The sequence below is a fragment of the Thamnophis sirtalis genome, unplaced genomic scaffold (genome assembly GCF_051295495.1).
Source record: "Thamnophis sirtalis isolate CommonGarterSnake01/CBP01778 unplaced genomic scaffold, rThaSir2_p1.2 scaffold_8, whole genome shotgun sequence".
Classification (NCBI taxonomy): Eukaryota; Metazoa; Chordata; class Lepidosauria; order Squamata; family Natricidae; genus Thamnophis; species Thamnophis sirtalis.
In genome coordinates this window covers 22,336,111-22,351,616 of record NW_028261388.1, presented here as the reverse complement: position 1 = coordinate 22,351,616, position 15,506 = coordinate 22,336,111, and the positions used below count along the sequence as shown (strand labels likewise).

Below are 15,506 nucleotides of genomic sequence, written 5' to 3'. Positions count from 1 at the left end.
TTTTTTAGCAGTTCCCCTCTCCTCTGTGGCTATTGCACTGTGGCACCAAACACTAAAGAGTTAATGAGCCGAGGTGGCACAGTGGTTAGGGTGCAGGCCACTTCAGATGACTGTTATCTGCAGTTCAGCGGTTCTAATCTCACCGGCTCAAGGTTGACTCAGCCTTCCATCCTTCCGAGGTGGGTGAAATGAGGACCCAGACTGTGGGGGCGATATGCTGACTCTGTAAACCGCTTAGAGAGGGCTGAAAGCCCTATGAAGCGGTATATAAGTCTAACTGCTATTGCTATTGCTATTAATTAGTGCACCCAGAGAGTAAGCTGACTCCTCACCCACCATTGGCCTCTTTGTTATCTTCACCAGCACTTATTGCCTACCCCCTTAGTATGCTACTAATGGTAGTAAGTGTACTCCCCAGAAAGCCATCATCAGTGCTGGAGGGTAACCAAGGGATCAAATGTTGCATGTAGCATGATAATATGCAAATGACACAAGTAATTTATGCATCATTATGATTTCTATCAGATACCCATGTCTATCTTCATAAAAATATTAACAAATGAATCCTTGTGATGTGTTATTGTGAAAATAGGTTCTCATGTTTTCAAAAGTAAATAATCTAATACATGGTGGTTACTGTATTGATCATATAAATGCATTTATTATATTTATCAATTTTAGTGTAAAGCACTGAGTTATGGACTATTAATGTAAACAGTTTAGGGCAAGGTTGGATGAGGAAGGAAATTTAGAGGAAGTACAAGACCATAAAAAGAAACAAGAGGAAATATGTGAAAAGTGGTTCAGGATGAGAAGTTTCCAAATACCATGATGCCCATCTGTATGGAAATTAATCTTTTCCATTCCCAAGTGTAGTGATGCAAGTATGAAAATTTGATTAATTCAATAGGAAATTAGAATGTAGATTCATTGCAGGATGCTTTATTTGCTTTATCTATTGATAATTAATTCATCTGTATTGAATGTGGCCGGTGCTGTAGGACCAATGGAAATGGATATTAATTTTAAATTGAAGAAAAATCCATGTCCATTGGTCCTAGAGTACAAGCCTGATCATTCATTTCTGTTCTGCAATAAAGTAAATAACAATGTGCATAAATTTGTGCATACAAGGCTCACTTAAGTTGCATTGGGTTTTCTTAAAGAGTTTCAAAGTTTAATAGCATTTGTATGCCACCCAATCCCGTGGGATTCCGGGCGGCTAACAATACAAATCAAAAAGAATAGAAGGAAAGAAAAGATAGATCTAAAAACACACCATGCACTCCATTCCAAGTGGGGCTGGACCATATTTTGGGGTCAACAGCCCCAGGCCTGCCGGAACAGCCAGCTTTTAGTGGCCTTACGGAAGGCCGAGAGAGTGGGAAGGGTCCGGATCTCTGCGGGGAGATCATTCCACAGGGCCGGAGCAGCTACAGAGAAAGACCTCCCCCGAGTAGTCGCCAACCGGCATTGCCCGGTTGTGCAAGATAATGAGACGACAGTGACCCTTTGCAGGTTCTTGGGATACTTGGCAAGCACCTACTCTTGAATCTACTGTTCATTTACTGCACATGTGCCATCACATATAGGTGATCTTCCAGCAGGAAAGACTAATATATTTCTAGGGACACAGCCAAAAACTGAGCTCAGTGAGTGCTTCTCTCGATTTTGCATGGATTGGTTGGATCTGCTTGAATAGGAATACAATTATTTCCCGCTGCCTTATCACTTCTTGAGGCAATGAAAAGCTTCATAAGCAACAGTCTATGGCAGTGGTCACCAACCAGTGGTCCGTGAACCACTGGTAGTCCACAGAAAAATTATTTGCATTTTTATATTGCACTAAATACTATTTATCTTTTTAAAAAATTCATATTAGTGGTCTGTAGGATTTAAAATTATGAATTTAGTGGTCCCTGAGGTCCAAAAGGTTGGTGACCTCTGGTCCATGGGCCAACAAATATATATGTATGCTTTTTTTAAAAAAATCAAAAACAGTTCTTTTTTTAAAAAAATTCAAAACAGTCTTCCAAAGAGGTTAGTTTACATCAGTGGGTCTTTGGGCATCTTGAAGGTACCGCTGTTGAACATACAATTTACCGCACACCCAAATGATGAATGTTGTGTACTATTTTTACTTATGTATTGTTTTATGTCTTACTGTCTTGCACTCCCCTCCCTATATATTGTAAGCCGCCCTGAGTCCCCTCAGGGAAAAGGGCGGCCTATAAATAATAAAACCATAAACCATAAACCATAAACCACTTGCTTTTGGTGACTGTTCTCCCACCACTTCTCCACAGCAGCCAGGGATCTGACTTCCTCTGGGGGAATGATGATGATGAATATTCCTAAAATGCAAAAGGAAGTCTGGAAACCTTCCTGGTTGGTCTCCCAGCCCCCACACCCCCAGGTGGGGTGTTTGCAAGCCACTGGATCGGCTGCCTTTCCACAAGGCCTGGCCACTTCGGCGGATTATGAGAACCGAGGGGGGGGGGGACAGGGTCGGTCTAGGATTGCCAAAGCGAGCGCTTAGCCCAGCCTACAGGACAAGATGCGCCAGGTGCGGAGACAACCTCCCCTCTCAGCAGGGCCTACCGACTCCGGCTCGCGCTGCGTCCTGCGGACAAAATCCCCGGAGTTTCGCAGCTGACAAGCGAAGCCCGCACTTCAGCACTGAGGGCCGCGCCCCCCCCCCACCTCCCCAGCTGCTCGCCTCCTGCCGCAACGAGCGGGGCAGCCAACGACGCCAAGCCGCAGTGGCGACGGCGACTTGCCGCTCCGGCGCCGTCAGCGGGTGGGTTTGCGCGGGAGCGGGGCCGGCGAGGAGCAGATGGCGAGGTTACCGCTCTCTCCGCCGCCGCCGCCGCCGTCGTCAGCGACCAGCCCTTAAGCAGGCGCCGGGCTGAGAGCAGGCTCGCAGCATGACGACTCCCCGCCGCCTCGACAAGGCGCTGAAGATGTCCCTGCGGAGGAAGACCAAGATTCATTCGGCGTCTGGTGGGTGTGCGCGCGCGCCTGGTGGTGAATGGGGTTGGGAGGAGGGAGAGGGAGGCTGCGTCCCTCCCCAGCTTCTAATCCTAGCGGCAGCGGACCCCTGCCGCCGCCGCCCCCCCCCTCCATTGCGCATCTCCCATGCGAGTCATGTTGGGATTTAATGGCAACGTTGCGTTTTCCCCATTTCCCTCATTTGATGAATTTACGTCAATGTGTGTGTGTGTGTGTGTGTGTGTGTGCGCGTGGGCGCGCGCATCTCTCTCTCTCTCCGTGTGTGTAAGTGTGCGAGGCCGTGTCTCGCCTCCCATTTTCTGCGGTCCGCGGGAAGGAATAATGAAGGGCTGTTTTGTCACCAACCTCCCTGAATCTTTTGCGGTTTCCCGTTTCTCCTTTTAACGCTCTTGGTGGACCGAGAGGAGATTTGGAATATCTGTGGCCCGAGGCTGGTTTAGCTTTTGGATATTGTTCAGAAGAGGGGAAGCTCTGCGTTTGGCCCCTCCCTCCCTCCCCCCCCTCTCTGTGTGTTTGTGTGTGTATGTATGTGTTTGTGATTCACAGCCTCCTGAGTTTAATGAGATTTATTTCTAGATATAGATAGATGTGCAGGATTGGTGTCTTAAAAATAGCTTTGTCCTCACGGTGCCCACAGATTTGAAATTGGTGGTAGAGCCTCAGAGCGCGAACGATTCTCTTTCAAACTTCACAGCAAGGATCCCTGATACTGTCATCTTCCCTCCTTTCTCCTTTTTGCATATAGATCAAATGAAAGTAGAACCAGCCCTTTATGTTAAAGGCAAGGATGATGTATTGTCCAATCCAGTTTGGCCCACACATCCTCCAGCAGCCTATCAAAAACAATGACATACGCATATACACACAACAAAATAAGTACCATATTTCTGTCTTGCTTTTGATCAGCTGTCCCATTTATCCTTTCCAGAGGTGATGAGCTACCACTGATTTCTTCCTCTGCCTGACTTGGGAATGATAGAAGCACTCCCGAGAACACTAGATTGGGTTAATGACATATTGCAATCCTAAGGCTACAATTCTGTGCACATAACTTTGAAATGAAGATAAAATTTGGCCAAATGAGAGTGCTCTTAAGTACAGTAAGCACACAAAAAAGAAACCTGCACACACTAGATTTTGTTATTGTTAGTTGCAAAGTGGTGTCTGACCCATTAGGACCCCACTGACAACATTCTCCAGGCCTTCCTGTCCTCTACCATCTTCTGGAGTCCATTCAAACTCATGCCCACTGCTTCGGTGACTCCATCCAGCCACCTCATTCTCTGTCATCCCCTTCTTCTGTCCTCAATCTTTCCCAGCATTAGGCTCTTCTCCAGTGAGTCCTTCCTTCTCATTAGATGGCCAAAGTATTTGAGTTTCATCTTCAGGATCTGGCCTTCTAGAGAGCAGTCAGGATTGATCTCGAGGACTGACCGGTTAGCTAAATCAAGCTTTCTGTAGGAATCCCTTTTAAAGCTTAGTTCCTGAACAGAGCTCAATTCTAAGAGGATTAATTCTTTCCAGAACTCTCCACAGCACCAAGTTCTCCTGTTTAGAAATTAGAAATATAGAAACTAGAAACATAGAAATAAAGCAGTTTGTATAAATAGCTGTCTTCTGGATTACATTGTACAGAATTACTAGCCAATTTAATGGAAATTGAACTTCTAGTCATCTGAATAAAAAATAAGTCTTGGGCAGCTAAGATCTGAGTTAGGTATACATTTCAGTAGTTCTATTCATGTGTTATGTGTATAATATCTGGGTGTTAGACAGGATTCAATAAAGAAGCTGTTTCCTACATTGGATTTACAAAAGAGGCTTGTTAAAGGTTTGAAGAATTTTCTGAGATAGGACAAATAAAAAATAGAAAGGAATTCAGAATGATATTATTTGAAGGAACTAAAAGATCAAGATTGTTAAAAGTAAAAGGGGGGAATATAAAGTTGCTTTATTTGATCAAGGTTAAAATTGATAAGCTGTTATCTCTGGTAATCCTTAATGAACTTTTGCTAATCAGGGCTGAAATGAGGCTTTAAGGATTTGTTTATAAATAAGAAATGGGATATGGGAAGAAATGATCATTTGTTGTATGTTAAGACAATGTGCTAAGTTACTAAAATTGTGATGACGAGGGAGACATTTATATATTTATTTTCTTTTTTATTGCTATAGTTCTCTCTTTTCTTTTTTTCATGAACCTTCTTTTATTTTATGTTATATCAATTTTTAATAATTGAATTGTGTTTTTTAATAAGATTACTATTTAAAAAGCTATTCGTAAAACAGTAATATTACATGCTCTGTATGACTCAGAAAAGGACAGTGAATAAATCTGATGTATTTTTACTTCATCTGGGGGAGTTTACTCATGGAATATTGCTATCTTGTAAAGGCATCTGCTCTCTAAAATCACTTCTGTACAATCATATGAAAAAAAAATAAAAAAGTATGAACCAATATATCTGTACCGAAAGTTTGTAACTGGATTAATTTGAAATCAATATTTTTTACATAGTGGGTGATTGAAATTTTACCTCTCCCAAGTTTCTAGGACTAGATAATTTAAATGTTCTTGATATATCAGTTGCAGTATTTTGCAGAAATATTACATTTTGTTTTCCATCTGAAAACATATTATCAATTCAATTTATCTAGCCACCTATTTCACATACATGACCATTTAATGTAATTAATATATAGCTAAGTTATTTTATATAATTAAGTAATTTGTTCACTTTGCTTCTAGTTAAATGGTTTTTAAGCTTCTAATCTTTAAACTGTATTATTGTTATTCCTTGCATTTAGATTTTATCTAATCATAATCCATTGGTAAAATGATATCTCATAGCAAAACGTTTTTGTCCCCTCATGCACTTGAAACAGTTACATATCAGATTAATATGCTTGCTTATTCAGAAAATATATGAAATCAGAAATTGGCATCAGGATTTTAGCTTCCTAAGTGGTTAAAGTCAATTGTTTTGAATTAAACCAATCCACTTTGTTGTTTTTTATGATCATTCTATGAAATAGAAAATGATTCCATTCTGTAAATATTTGAGGCCTACAAGGGAGGACATTTGCACTTGAGAGAGCTGGATCGGGGCATGAAAGACTGCAAACACTAATGGTAGAATTGATATAATCCAGTCAGGATGACAGATCAGAAAGATAAATTGTCAAGTACAGGGTATAAAGGACTATTAAAATCAGCACCACGGACAGCTCCAATTGACTTTTTGCTGGTGGTACTTCTCCAGAGTCTGGTCAGAATTGATTCTCAAAAAAAAAAAAACCCTGGTTACTGAAGCAACTATTGAAAATATCAAGCTCTTCCTCTATTTTAAAGAGTTCTAGTTCCTCTCTTTTCCTAGGCTCCTCTCTTTTTACATATTTAGTACTGGATTTGCAAATTTGTAAATGAACATGCTGAGGGAGCTACAGCAATATATGAAATTGCTTCAGGGACATGAATAGCATGATTTCCAGGTGTGAAATTTTCAGAACTTCTCATTGGCTTCTTGGCTAGTCTCAATTTTTCTCTTCACTGTAATTTGAATTTAGACTTTAGTACCCCCTTTCTTAGGAATTCCCACCAAGTTCAAACACTTTCCCAATTAGTTTTTTTCAATCATGAAATCATACCGGTGTTGTTTGGAATTGAAGTAAAAGGTATTTTCCTTAAAATGAAGGACTCCAGGATTACATGGTCACTTTCCCACAATATTTCTGCTATTTCTCCTTCCTCAATTACTGTATTTTTCGGAGTATAAGACACACCTTTTTCCCCTCGAAAAGGAGGGTGAAAATCTGGGTGCACCTTATGCACTTAATAGAGCATTTTTGGCCACCTGAAACCCTGCCCCCTTCACCAAACTGGCTATGCATAGCCTTTAGGAGGCTTTCAGAGTGCTCCTGGGGGTTGGAGAGGGCAATTTTGCTCCCCCAGCCTACAGAAGGACTCTATAATAAAGGCTATGCATACTGTCTTTATTTGACAAAAAATGGGCCCATTTTTGTGAAAAAATGGGCCATTTTGGGGATGTCTGCAGAGTGCAAAAACTTTTTCTTTTAATTTGCCTCTTCAAAATCTTGGTGCATCTTATATTCCAGTGTGTCTTATACTCCGATATATATAGCATCAAATCCCCTTTACATCTCCAATTTCAAAGATACATTAATTAAACAATAGAAGCCAGAGGTTTAGAGATTTCGGGAAATCTTGGGTACCATTTCACATGTTGTATTAACTATTGTTGGTTGAATTGGCTAGTTTGTATAATTTGAAGAATTCAATAAGGAGTCATCTCAGGCTTGCAGAGATTTGTATCACTCTGAATAATATACATCTCTGCAAGCCTGGGATGTCTTCTTGAATTTTCCAGAGATTTTATCAATGTAATTTTATTATTGTAAAAGGTTAAAGTACTAGATACTTTACTGGAGGATAATTAGTTTTACTTAAGTCTAGATGTAAACAAAATCTAATTTAGTTTTTGTTTTGGCTCCAACCACTACAGTTATTAAAGGCCTGTTGTAGCTGTCAGCCCAGAAAAATATGCACAGATATGTCATAAGCCACGCTATGCAACTAAAATGTTTGGATTTATATAATACTTACATTGGGACTAAAGCAAACACTTTATGTTTGGCTTAAAATTATATAGTTGGAAAGGATCGGAGTTTTTATTGTTCAGTCGTATTTGGTGAATGATCCAATGATTTAATGATTTAATAATTTAAATAATTAAAAAAAACAAATTAAGTGAAGGAAAGTTCTACTTTTCAGTACTCTGGTGGTACATAGCTTTAGGAAATTTCTACAAGCGTTGCTTGAAATCTGTTCTCTGGTTTCCATTATTAGTCCTATTCCTGCAGTTAAGCAATAGAGAATATACTTCAACTGCTGCATGACAGCAAATTTCAATATTAGAGGACTAGGGAGAAGTTAAGTTATGTCTCTTTCCTTAATTGTTTCTTTAGGTAGACAATTATGTACAGCTCTTTGAAAAGTTATCATGATTTCCTTTAGATTTTTTACAATTATTTCTCCCATTTTCATATACAGTATGTTGAATTTAAATCTTAAAATGTGACTGCTGTAATTGCTATGGTACTATCATGTGGCAGGAAAAAAGGATTTAAATATAATCTTACATTTGCTAATACTTTGGTGAGCAAAATACCATATGACTCAAACCCACTAAAACTTGGTTTCGGAATGACAATACCAAAGTTTGCATCTCCAAATTTATATCCAAATGATAAGTAAGAGGCTTTTAATTGATTTATATTTAAATTATTCTCTAAAATGCTTATATCTCTTCTCTTGTATACCCAGACAGCAAAAACATCCATCCTGTTTTTTTTCTCCTCTTTTAAGTTTACTAAAAATAATCCACCATCAATATCACACTTAATGTTACAAAGTGCATTTTTCAAAAAGATCACTCATGGTTTGCAAAAATCTAGAGGTCAAGCATCAGCACCATTAATATTGATCAATAAAAGTGCTGCTGAAATCTCTTGTGATCTCCAATAAAAGTCAGAATATCCTTGCACCAAAGCAGTAATTAAAGTATCTGTTTTCCAGGTTGCAAAATGGAAATATAAACATTAGATTTAGTGGGGCAGAACTGTAATTTTTATGCTTATCGTTTGCCATCTGTCCTTGCTTGTAAAAATAATACTGTCCAAACTTTATGGCCTTCTGCATCTGCTAATAAACTTTAGCATTCCAGATTCAAAGTTGGATCTAGGAACTTCCTTCAGCTTCCAGAATTCCCTTTCCTATTCTGATCTTTTGTGACAGATTTTAACAGATTGAGATTTCCCTGTTTTGCAAAATTTGCAGTTTCTTGCATTCAAGGTAAATGTAAAGGTTCCCCTCGCACATATGTGCTAGTTATTCCCGACTCTAGGGGGCGGTGCTCATCTCTATTGCAAAGCTGAAGAGCCAGCGCTGTCCAAAGAAATCTCTGTGGTCATGTGGCCGACATGACGAAGTGCCAAATGCGCACAGAACACTGTTACCTTCCCACCAAAGGTGATTTCTATTTTTCTACTTGCATTTTTACATGCTTTTGAACTGCTAGTTTGAAAGTTGGGACAAGTAACAGGAGCTCACTCTGTTATGCAGCGCTAGGGATACGAACTGCCGACCTTTCTGATCGACAAGCTCAGCATCTTAGCCACCGAGCCATTACGTCCCTTGTTTTCTTACATTACACAGTAATTAATGTGCTAACTGGGGGAAAAAAAGTAATAGTGTAGCCACAAACTGACTTTATTATTCCCACTAGGGAAATGTGGTTTTTCTTCTTTACAAATGTATCAATACAGAAATAATATTAAGACTTTTTGGTTCCCTGCCAATCATGTTTGCAGTAAAATGGTTGTCTAAAAAGCTGATTCAGAAAATGTTAGGCATATTTAACTTTAAATCAACAAGACAAATTAATCAATGAGGCAGTTGGTCATTACTAGCATATTTTTCATGTATTTTAATGGACTTTAGTGCTACTACATTTCTTTGGATCAATGATAAAGGCGTCTGTTAGTTAGAATGTGAATTTATAATATCACTTTAAAATATTTTCTAAACATTAAGTATCATCAAAGTATAGCCAGCCGAACAAACAGGTTTAAAGATAGTTTCTATCCTTGGGCTGTGAGACTTTTAAATACAACCACAATCACTCCATGTACACGCTAGTTTTTTTTCTTTTTCTTTCTTTTTTTGTTTCTGTTATAATTTTGCACCAGTGAGGTTAAAATCAATTTCGCTCTATTTATTTATTTTTATAAAGATTTTTATTAACAAACATGTAAAATATACACACACAAAAGTTAGACGTACATCACATTTATACAATACAGTACGAACAGGAACTTCCTGTTTTTTATAATAGCAATCATAAATCGATACTGCTCACCTTATATTATTTCCTCTTCTATTGTATTTCATTTGGATTTCACCATTCTTAACCCTCTTATTTTACTCATAACTATTATTTTTGAGTTTTGTTACATTCTTTAATTGATTTTTGTTTCTTTTCTCCATCCACCTATACCATTTATCCCTTATCTGGTAGAATTCTGATTCTTCCTTTCCCTGGATTTCTTTAGTTAGTTTATCCATTTCGGCACAGTCCATAATCTTTCTTATTATTTCACCTTCGCTTGGGATTAATTTGTTTTTCCATTTCTGGGCAACGGCAATCTTTGCCGCCGTAATTATATGTAGTATTAAATACTGGATTTCTTTTTTGTATTTCACAGACATAATTCCTAATAAAAAAACTTCTCCAGTGAGTCCTTTCTTCTCATTTGGTGGTCAAAATATTTGAGTTTCATCTTCAGGATCTGGCCTTCTAAAGAGCAGTCAAGGTTCATCTCCTGTGGGAGTGACCGGTTTGATCGCCTTGCAGTCCAAGGGATTCGCAGGAGTCATCTCCAGTGCCATATTTCAAAGGCCTCAATTCTTTGGCACTCAGCCTTCCTTATGGTCCAATTTTCACAACCATACATTGCAACTGGGAAAACCATAGCCTTGACTATTCACACTTTTGTTGCCAGGGTGATGTCTCCGCTTTTTAGTATGCTGTCTAGATTTGCCACAGCTTTCCTCCCCAGGAGCAAGCATCTTTTAATAAGCTTTCTTCCCCAGGAGCAAGCTGTTTTGCATACTAATAACTATTAGTATACAAAACATATTTTTCTATTTGGTCTAATCATGTTCAACCAAGTCTTTATACCAACATTTGGAATTGGAATTGGAAGAAGAAAGTCACACAATTCATGGAATCTTGGTTGTCAATCAATGTCTGGCATAATCGGGATCCATATCAATATACACCACTTTGGACTCTGACAGGACTTCCTCTTGTCTTTTCTGAAACTCCATTTCACAAGAAATTCATTTGCTTGGCTGAGCAATGGGCAATTTATGTATCTACTTGTTCGTTTCCAAGAATTTCTCCAATGTTATGTTACTCTGTTTCAGCACTTTGTATTAGGAAAAGATTCCCATAGCTAACAACTGTATGTCAGGGTTTCAAATAGCATCCTCAAATAAATAACATTCCGAGGCTAGAAATTCCTCAAATTTATTAAAAGAGCCATGTTGGCACATCTGGGGAAACCCGAATCTGAAAGCTTCCAGGTTTCCCCCACCCAGTTGAAAGTTCAAGTGCCTGCCCCAACACCCATGGGTCTATCACATGGCCCAATCAACCATTGCCATGCAGGAAGCTTCCTCCCATCCACATCTGTTCAGGTGCAAAGGCAAGGCGACCTTGACTTTCCGAGAAGGAATGTTGCATATCTCCTATGCTCCATACAATGCCACGCAATTCCCTCCTCCCAGTTTCCCACAGTAGAATATGTTTGAATATGTGGCAGACTTGAAGCCCTATACAACGATGGCTTCCAAGCCACACTGTATGTCATCTCTATTTAAAAGTACTTCAATGGGCCCTGTAGAAATGAGGAACACCTTAAAACTCTGCTTAGAGTCGCCCCTGCAAGCTGTGTGCACAGATATATAACACACACACACACACAATCAATCAATGGATGCATTACATAGATATTTCTGTGCAATTGAGCTTTTGCTACCACAAGAATGGCTGTTGCTTGTGAATTTCAAGAAACATTTGGTTGGATGTCTCCTACCCACATGCATTCCTTCCTCAGGATCTGATCCTGAACTTCATACCTGGAACCCTAAAAGAAGCCAACTTGTATATGAAAAAACCTAATTATAAGCCTCCCAGCAGAATTGGACAACTCGTCACAGCCAACTCACCACAGTCAATTCACCATGGCCAACTCGCCACGGCCAAGTCGCTGCAGGTCAACTCGCCATTGGAAAATTCAACAAATACAAAACTTAAATTAATCTTGACAGAACCGTGGCCAATAATAATAAAATAAAATAAATCAATCCAGAAATACAAGAGTTACAATAATTTTGACAAAAATGTGGTCACCAATAATAAAAATGCCTGAATGAAACGATTAATACAATGTTGAATTGTCTTGCGGTGAGTTGTCCTAGACTCAGCGCCAAGGGTCATGTGACTGTGGGACAAGCAGCATACAAATTTAATACTGTAAATATACAAAATAGCAGAGTGAAAATGTTAATGGTTTATATATCAGATATATACTGAAAACCACTCCAGATCATTTGCTTCTTTATTAATTCAATATGTGTAGCCATTCAATTTACACTTGTCACTCCAGGTTCAGTTTATGTTCCATTATAGGTTGCTCTTGTAATTAAGAACAACCACAAAAACAAGCAACACCCCCCCAACAGCAAATAATGCCATTAAACCCAAATAAAAACCATAAAATTTATGCTAGGAAATCACAAATAATGCATCAATGCTTCTAGCTTAGCTGGCTTCACGACTAGATCCCCGAGGACAATGACAAAGCCATATCTTTTTAAACGCAAGTAAATTTGGGACCATTTTTTTAAAGTTTCTAGGAACCATCAATTAACCTGTCAGCGTTGTACCATTTTTAGTGCTGTCCACTCATAGCTGTCCCAAAATGACGGCTTCAAGTTTTCAGATATCTGGAGGATTTATACTTGGCAAGTTCCCAGTCCATTACTAAATGATAGAAACTCACCTGGGAGAAAATAATAGAAAAAATTAAAAACCCAAACCCTAATGAAATTTACACACATATACACAAACAAATATTTTGCTTATTCATCTTTTTCAGTGGAAAAATGACTTGCCATAGAGGAAAACAGAAATAGATCAATATTTTTTTTAGAGCCAATTAATGGATCAAAGACCAGGTTCTGGATACAAAAGATAATTATAGATAGCAAATACAGGATTAAAATAGAACAAAAGAGCAAGTATAGGATGTCCTTACAGTCAAAGCAATTTTAAACTAAATTGTTGTGAAAACCGTGAGGCAAAAGGCAACTTCAGTAGGACAAAAAGAATTAAGATGGGGTAGGAGAAAAGGAAAGAAAAATATGAGCTAACTTTGAATAAACAATAAACCTTCATAGTGATAAGGTTTCCTAGTGGGTATGTTCAGATTTTTGAGTGAAGTTGTGTTTGAATACAGTCAAAATTGCTTATATAAAATACCTAAGGTTTTTGCAGACGTGAGACTAAGATAAATACACCTCAAAATGACATCAGAGGAAAGACATAGGGTTCAGGATAAATCAGAAGGCAAACTGATAGTTAGATACTGAATGTACCGTATATGCATAGAAGACTATCAACTTGGTTGTTCGTAAGATAAAATATTTAGAGCACCTTCTCCCAATTTACCACATTCATATGTGTTTGTTTATAATTACTAGCCACAAGTGACCACGATGCCTAGGAATTCTGGGGACTGTAGATAAATATCTTTGGAAGCTGAGAAAGAGTGTTTTAAGCTGCTTTCCCCTGCGTTGAGAATGAGCGCTAAAAGAAGGCACAAGAGTCCTTTTGGCTGCCACTTTGTTTTTCTCATTGCTGTTACATTTCCTCTTGCCATGCTTGTCCATATCCCCCTCCTCCCAGCGTTTCTCTTGGTCTATTGCTCTAAGTAATCTTTTTTCCTATAAGCCTTGACTTCTTCCTCTTTCCTCTGCCAAGGACTCTATATCTATGCAGCTTTCTGCTCTCTTTCTTTTGGTTCCCTGGTTTGAAGGTTTTGATAGCATTGTGCATCGCCAGATCTGGGGAAATGAATGTTAGTGCTAGAGCCATAATGGATCCAATCCAATATTTTACAACGTCGTTTCCTAGATTAGGTTGGATTATAAACCTTGTTATCTCTATTTCTTTTGTGAGATAAAATTCTGCTTTAGATAAAGATAATATCTTGGATGTACAGGCCTCAAAAAAATAATAAAATGGAGAAACTAAACTATTAAAAATTCCCATACTTTTTAATGACATTAGTCTATTTCAAATACTATAATATAGTTGATTTAAACAAGGTTTATTAAATAAATTACAGTATGCTTGGTTTCTATAACAACTAAGACATAAATTATTTTTTACAAATTACAGTGAGGCAACAGACTAAGCATCATTTTGTGAGCCTAGCAACCTAGCTGTTCTTACTCTCACTGATATAATTGATTCATCTACTTTTCAACATAGGATATAATATTTAGGAACCAAATATTTCCTATGGCAGCTTGAAGCAATGCTTAAACTCTGTAAAGTTTATTAAGGTGTATTAAATTAATATGGAAGGTCATATTTGATTTGTATTTTTCACTGCATTTGATTTTTAGGAGAGAAATCCTTTTAAAGAGTTTCAGTGGAACAATTTCATTAAATTACCTTTTTCTGCACAGATACTAGTGCAATTCAATATGCAAGAATGTATGCGCATATATACATCACTGTAACAGAAGAGCAAGCAGAGCTGGGGGTGGCGGAGGTAAGCACACCATCATCTGAGAGCCGTAATGACGAAGTGGCACGCAGAGCCATGTCACCTGGCACATGTGGCCTTGCCCATTCCTCGTCCGGGTTTCCTGTGCACATACATGTGTGATGATCAGCTAGTCTTTGTGAGCATGCGCGCCGGCCAGCTGGTTGTCACAGGTGCATGTGTACAAAAAACCTGAAAGACTAGCTAGCCGATGCACCAGAAACCGGAAGTTCATTTTCAGGCATGCGCATGTGCTCTGGGCAGATCTTCTTCCGGGTTGCGGCCCAGGCGAGCATGCACACACGCTCTCTTTTCGGCACAAAAAAGTTTGCCATCCCTGGCTTAGAGTCATTACATTGCCACAAATGGTCCGTCCAACTCCTCTTGAATTCCTCGTTGACCCTTGAGTCGACCTGAAGTTCTCCAGCTGGACAGACGTGGGGGATGTGATCTCTGAAGAGTCTCATATGAACCCTGTCAGACAAACTGCCTCCAAGATCCATTTTTGGATCAGAACCCCCGTAGGGGGTGAAGAAGGGGCATCAGACCCAGAGGGAGTGCAACAGGTCCCTCGTAGGTCAGAGATTTGCCCTCTGAATTGGGGCAGCAGCATGGCAACATGGCTGCACAAGAGCTGGCTCCAGGCCAAAGCAGCTGAACAGGAGCATGCAGAGGCGAAATGAAAGCCTGGCAAGATCTGTTAACCCACAGTTATAAATCAGAATTGGAAAAGACAAAGAATCTTGAGAGCATAAATAATATTGATGGACAGATCAGGATTTCTGCTAAAAGAAAGAAGGGAAAAAATGGAGGGTTGAATCACTAGCCCCACAGAGAGCCATTTGCTTGAAATAATTTGGACAGAAAGGAGAAAGAAGAGAAGTGACAAACTCACATAAACACAATCCACTTAAACACAAACTCTAAATTTGGTTTTGGACTTGAAAAGATTGTGTTTTTAAAGGAGTCTAGGAGTGTGAAGATTTGCTTCGGCCGAGTGTCTGTTAACTAAATATCTTAAGCAACTCCAATTAATGAGAACTGGAATGCAACAAGGGAGAAAGATCCAGAAA

At 39.0% G+C, this 15,506-nt stretch overlaps 1 protein-coding gene across 2 annotated transcripts in view; it reads left to right on the top strand.

Moving 5' to 3' along the window:
* The first annotated feature begins 2,926 nt into the window (after nt 1-2,926).
* Nucleotides 2,927-15,506, top strand: part of ATP8A2 (ATPase phospholipid transporting 8A2) — a 379,008-nt gene continuing 366,428 nt past the window's right edge. For both annotated transcript variants that reach the window (XM_087721235.1, XM_087721234.1), the window contains exon 1: nt 2,927-3,003. In XM_087721235.1, the coding sequence (XP_087577361.1) occupies nt 2,928-3,003 (76 nt within the window). In that variant the 5' untranslated portion in view covers nt 2,927. The remainder of the gene's footprint in view (nt 3,004-15,506) is intronic.